The sequence below is a fragment of the Chaetura pelagica genome, unplaced genomic scaffold (genome assembly GCF_000747805.2).
Source record: "Chaetura pelagica isolate M959 unplaced genomic scaffold, ChaPel_1.0 scaffold363, whole genome shotgun sequence".
Lineage (NCBI taxonomy): Eukaryota > Metazoa > Chordata > Aves > Apodiformes > Apodidae > Chaetura > Chaetura pelagica.
In genome coordinates this window covers 162,231-168,270 of record NW_009952720.1, presented here as the reverse complement: position 1 = coordinate 168,270, position 6,040 = coordinate 162,231, and the positions used below count along the sequence as shown (strand labels likewise).

General features: G+C 54.2%; 1 protein-coding gene across 1 annotated transcript in view; it reads right to left on the bottom strand.

Moving 5' to 3' along the window:
- Positions 1-1,138: 1,138 nt before the first annotated feature.
- GLUL (glutamate-ammonia ligase) overlaps positions 1,139-6,040 on the bottom strand; it is a 9,123-nt gene continuing 4,221 nt past the window's right edge. Inside the window, exons 2-7 of the mRNA XM_009994627.1 lie at positions 5,001-5,191; positions 3,647-3,808; positions 3,232-3,378; positions 2,649-2,776; positions 2,282-2,481; positions 1,139-1,574 (exon numbers count right to left, since the gene is read on the bottom strand). Of these exons, the coding sequence (XP_009992929.1) occupies positions 1,256-1,574; positions 2,282-2,481; positions 2,649-2,776; positions 3,232-3,378; positions 3,647-3,808; positions 5,001-5,191 (1,147 nt within the window). The 3' untranslated portion in view covers positions 1,139-1,255. The remainder of the gene's footprint in view (positions 1,575-2,281; positions 2,482-2,648; positions 2,777-3,231; positions 3,379-3,646; positions 3,809-5,000; positions 5,192-6,040) is intronic.

The following is a 6,040-nucleotide window of genomic DNA, read 5'->3' as shown; positions in this document are numbered from 1 at the left end:
TCACCTGGGAGGTGTCAGGGGTAGCCAGGAAGGACAGGGTGGCCTCTCCCTTCTCCCAACCCCCCCCCCTCACAGCCAGGTGACCCGAGAGCCAGGACACAACAGTGACATCAACAGTCTCTGCAGAACCATTCCGTTTTAGAAACTAAGAACATTATGGAAAAAAAGTCATCTAAAACTTTGTTGTTTTTTTTTCCTTTATCAAAAAGCCCTGCTTTAGTGACACGCCAGCCCTGCTGCAAAGGGAACACACCCACAGCTCTGTCCAGAACACAGTTCAGTTGACCAGTCAACTTGTAGTTCAAGGCACCTTCCTCCTGTTGATCTCCGTGCCGGTGAGCACCTTGCAGAGTTACAGTGATAAATGCTCCTCTGGGCTTCCCAGGGCTGGGACCCACCTCCTGCAAACTCCACTCTGCACTGAAACAAATCTCAGCCAAGTCTCCTCCACAGAGCTCTCCGAGCTCCCCCCTCAGTCCCACCTGGAAGCCCTCCCAACAGCACCTTCCAGAGCTCTGTCTGCTCTAGCTGGGTGAGTCATTGGAACCTCATCTCTTTTTGTTTTTTTTAAAAAAAAAACAAAAACAAAAAAAACACTTTCATATATAATTTTTTTTTGTTCGTTTTTATATTTAAATAGAAAAATACTACCTCACTCTGTGTTATGAACCAGAGACCAGCTGACTTCCAGTGACAGAACCGGGAGTTCCCCTCAATGCTCCTACACTGAGCTCGATGCCAGAAGATTCCAAGGGTGAAGATCTCCCCATCACACCCCCCAGGCAGGAGCTTGCAGGGCTCCCACCTCCCCTTCTCCACAGAAAAGGCACCAACTTTAAGAACCACGAGTCTGCAGAGAACTAGCAGTGGGGCTAACACCCCGAAACTTTACTCTTGGGGAAGTCAGCTCTAGTTTTAAGCTTTCCACTTGCCTTCTGGCTTTCTGTCCCTGGAAGCCACCGGGTCCCACCAGATGTATGAATGAATTAGGACAAAAAAAACAAACAAAACAGACAAACAACAGTGGTTAAAAGTTCTCTAACACCCTCTCTCTCTCCTCCTCTTCTGAAGAGTCAATGACAAACAAGACATGGATAAAACTAAACCCGCCTTCCTCCCCAGCTCGAGACAACAAGAGTTACCGAGACGCTGAACGTGTTATCTTGTACCCTCGGGGTTACAGCTAGAAGGGAAGTTTAGGGGTGCAGGGAGCACAGGGGGCTCGGGGAAGGCGGCGTCTGTGGGCACAGTCCTCTCAGTTCTTGTACTCGAAAGGCTCGTCCCCGGTTTCGTTGAGGAGACACGTGCGCACCAGGGCCTCCGTCACGGCGTAGGGGTCGCAGTTGGCCGAGGGCCGGCGGTCCTCGAAGTAGCCCCTCTTCTCGTGGCCCACGTTGCGGGGGATGCGGATGCTGGCGCCGCGGTTGGCCACGCCGGCCGAGAACTCGTTGATGTTGGAGGTCTCATGGAAACCCGTCAGGCGCCGGGCGTTGTCCAGCCCCCCTTTGGGGTCGTAGGCGCGGATGTGGTACTGGTGCCGCTTGCTCAGCTTCTCGATGGCCTCCTCGATGTGCCTGCGCGGGGACGGGGGGGACAGAAGAGGAGGTGAGGGGTGGCACAAGCAGCCGAGGGGCAGCAGCTTCCTGGGGAAGCCCCTGTGCCCTAAACCACCCGCTTTTCTGCTCGTCCCATCACAGGACGCAGGGAGCTTCTCTCCACTCCTGATCCTGACTCTTGGAAAAGGAGCCTTGTGGCCTCCAAAAGGTCCCTGCGTACGGGACACCCCCCGCTCGACCCACGGCCACGACTGCCTAGGGAACCTGCTCTCAGAAGGAAAGTACTTTAACACACGAGTTGGGAAGTTCACCCAGTTGTGAGTTGGCTCATTATCTCAGGGCATCACCAAGATGAAGGCCAGGAAAAACAAACAGCTGCCAGGATGAATCCCTTCACAGAGCTTCACTGCAACACCCTTCCCTGCCTGCACTCAGCACATCGGCCTCATTCGGGCCTTACATCTCCAGGATCTTCCAAGAAAACAGGACATTTTCTTCCACTGACTGGCCTAGCAAGTGATCTTTCATCATGGTTATGAAAAAATTAAATGAAAGGCCTCTGCAGGCTTTGCCTGCTGCCCTGGTAGATCAAGGAAGGCTCAGAACACAAAGCCAAGCACCAGGGTGCATCTCCCATCTCATCAAAAGCTCTGCAAAAAGCTTCCTGCTACCAAGTCCAACCTGCTGCTGAGCAAAGAGAAAGAAAAAACAACAAAACAACTTACTTGAGACCTCCTTCTTCCCTCATGCTCTTGGTGCTGAAGTTGGTGTGGCAGCCAGCACCGTTCCAGTTCCCAGGGATGGGCTTGGGATCGAAGGACACGATGACACCAAAGTCTTCACACACCCGGTGGAGAATGAAGCGTGCAATCCAGAGGTGGTCCCCCATCTCAATCCCCTCGCATGGTCCCACCTGGAACTCCCACTACAAGGAGGAGGAGTCAGTGGCTCAGTGACACTCCCAAGACACCTCCCACCCTCTGACGCTCCCGTTGTTCATAAAAGGACGTGGCTCAGAGCCAAGAAGGTGCCACTGCCTGGGATTATTTTTTTTTTTTCTGTACTCTCTACAAGGCACCTGAACTCACTTACCTGGGCTGGCATCACTTCTGCATTGGTTCCTCCAATTTTCACACCAGCATAAAGGCACGCTCGGTAATGGGCCTCCACGATGTCTCTGCCATAGGCTTTGTCTGCCCCTACCCCGCAGTAGTAAGGACCTGCAATGGCACAGGTGAAGAACGTGGGGAACATCAGTTTCCAGCAGGAAAAAAGTTTGAATCCAGCAAAGACTGAGCACACACACACACACACACAAGAACTCTCCAAAGGCCTGGGATATGTGGAAAAGCCCCAAAGTCTGTTCTTCATGGACGCACTAGCAGAGCAGAGCACTGACACAAAGCAAGTCCCTCTGAGCTCTGTCACGCTGGGCAAAACCTTACATCATTTGCAGAGCAAAAAAACAAACCCACAGCAAATGTAGGATGTGGCAAAGCCTTTCTATAACCATCTTCATTTCATGGGCTGTTTTTTGCCAATATCCCTCTTGCTCCTGTCCACCTTCAGCTCTAGAAACACCTCAAATCACTCAGGCTGCATCACAGGGATTACAGTTCAAACATGGCATTAAGGACTCCTGACTTGGTCCAGCACAGACTCCTTGAGAGGTTACCTTGGGGTCCAGGGAAGCCATTGGAAGGCCAGCCAAAAGGATGCCCATCTGTCCCCAGAAGAGTGTACTCTTGCTCCATCCCAAACCAGGGGTGCTGGTTGGACACCATATCCATAATCCGCCTGCAAGTGTATCGGAGATTTGACTCTAGAACAGAAAAATCAACACGAGGTTTATTAGCATCTCCACCTCCATTCCCCATTTGCATTTTTACTGTGTCCAAGAAGCATGGGTGAAGAACTCCAGGCCCAGCCCTTTCTCCACCCCCAGCACTTTGTTTGCCTTTTCCTTTCAGGGCAGGGATCACTTTCAGTGTCACGCATGACACCAAGGGCACGAAGGGCATTCTATAGCTCTTCCTTTCCTCTCCCCAGAAACACCAGCTCCCCCAGGAGAAGGGAGAAGGTCCATTCACCTGCAGACTGGCGGTTGTACTTGAAGACCTCACAGAGAACCAGTTTGTTGGGATCTTTGCGAAAAGGGTCCCGGAACATGGCAGCAGGTCGCAGGTACATGTCACTGTTGGAGCCCTCAGACTGGTAAGTGCTGGAGCCATCAAAATTCCACTCTGGGAGATCTGGAGCGAGAGAGAGGAACACGCCACAGTCACCAAGGGTCACCTGGAGGATGGGGTCTGCCCTCCACTCTTACAGAAATACAGAAAACAGGCCTACAAGAGGTTTAATCCCAGCTCGGCAGATTTTGTTCCAAATGGGAGAAGCAAAAGAAGAAAAAAAACCCCAGAAAAACAACAACAAACAAGCCACAAAACAAGCAAAAACCAGGGGAGTGTAACTCCCCAGCCACCCTGGGCAGCCCAAGGAGCTGGGCTGCTGGCCAAGGCAGCAAGCAAACCGAGCAGCACCGAGGATATTTCCCATGTCGCAACACCCAGCAGGACGAGCAGAGCACCCAGTCCCCTGGCAGGGGTGGGCTAGGCAGGCTGGGGGGGAGGCACAGCTCAAGGGATCTCCAGTCTGGAAGAATGAGGGGAGCCATGGAATAGCAGCAGCACGGTGTGGAGAAGGTGGGAAAGCAAATATAGGTGGAGTCTCAAAGGGAGAAGTATGGCCAGGCTGGCCTCCCCCCCATGCACTGCCCTGCAGGTCAAAGCACAGCAGGATCAGTGGTGAACTCCACCCAGGCCATGTTATCTCCTCCATAGCCTAGGGGGAAAAGCAGGAGGATGGGAAGCAGAAAGACTGAGAAGGAGCTGTGCCAACCCTTCCCTCCGGGGAGGGAAAAGGAGAGGAGGGGGGAAAAAAAATAGAAGGAAAAAAAAAAAGGGAAGGAAAAAAAAAAAAAGAGAGAGATAATTCTGCTCAGTCACACACAGTATTTTCATTTCATAACTGTCTCCAGCCAGCACCATGGCAACCTGGGGAAAATCCTAATGCTATTATTGTGTAAGCTGGGACTGTTTGTTCTGAAGGACACAAGCTCTTAATTACACCGGATAGCTCCATTCTTTCCCCTCCACTTTCTTCTGCCAAACTACTTCCGGCCAAAACGAGTACTGGAGAGTCTGTGGGTCGCCCGAGGCCCTGCCAACAGCCCCCTGCCCCTGCCAACAGCCCCCTGCCCCTGCCAGGGACCTGCTCCCAACCCCAGGCATCTCACTGGAAGTCCACATGTGCAGAGCTGGGAACATCCCCCTCCCCAGGGTTTCTGGGGAAGGGTGAGGAGGGGGTGACTAGCAGTGTCCTCCCCTAGATACCACCCTTCTGTCATGGAAGAAGGGGCTGGGAATCCTGCATCAACCCTCTCACCTTCGATGCTCTTGGGCTCGTGGTCCAGCGTGCGGGTTTTGCAGCGCAGGTGCTCCCCGGTCCCGTCGATCCAGATGTACATGGCCTGGACCTTCTCCCCCTGGGGCAGCTTCATGTACATGTGCTTGATGGCTTTGCTCAGCTGGGAGCTCGCCGAGGTGGCCATGGCTGCAGAGCGGGCAAAAGGGTTCCTGCAGGCAGGAGACAAAACACCAACCCCAGCTGTCAGCCCTTTCCCCTGCTCTCCCAGACTTTTTCAACCCATCCCAGTCCAGGGAGGAGCATCAGACAGCTCGGCCAAGGGGTTGGGTGCCATCTCCAGCAAGCCCAGAAGCAATGCCCTCAGTGTCCTGTGGGTTCCTGGCCACGCTCTGCCAATAAACTGGGTCTTACCCACCAAGTCACAGCCGTCTAACAAAGTGCTCCTCAGCCTGGTTGTCAACTTTTCACCTCCAGAGCACAAGGAAAGCTCAGCTGGGGCTTCCTTAACATCCTTGCTGCAGGGAAGGGGGCTTTGCCAGCCTTTCCCAGCTCAGCTGGAGCCACACAAGGCAGGACACAAGGACACAAGGGCAACCCCGGCTGCGACGTCGGGGGCTGGACAGGCTCTGGTCTCACAGCATCCCCAGCAAGCCCAGGGACAGAGCTCCCAGGAAGGAAGGAAGGGAATCCACAGCCGGGATCCACAGGCTTTTGGAGGAGCTTGGAAAGTGACATGGAAAGCCGCTCCAGCTCTGCCCGGCCCGGCCCCTCCCCAGCCCACCCTACGTCGAGGGGGCTGCTCCCCGGCTCGGAGGAAAAGATCCCGGAGAAGAAGAAGAACAACAAACGGCAGAACCCATCTGTTCTGCACAGAAAACACCTCCCGCTGATCCCACCTTCCCGGGTGGGAAAGACAGACAAGAACAAACAAAACAAGAGGGGGAATTTCCCCCCACACCCCCTCCCCTTCCCCTCCCACCCAGCAGCTCTGCCCGAGGGGCTGCGGGCTGGGAAGGTGCGGGGGGTGCTGAGGGCCAGCCCCCCGCGGGTGGGGGGGG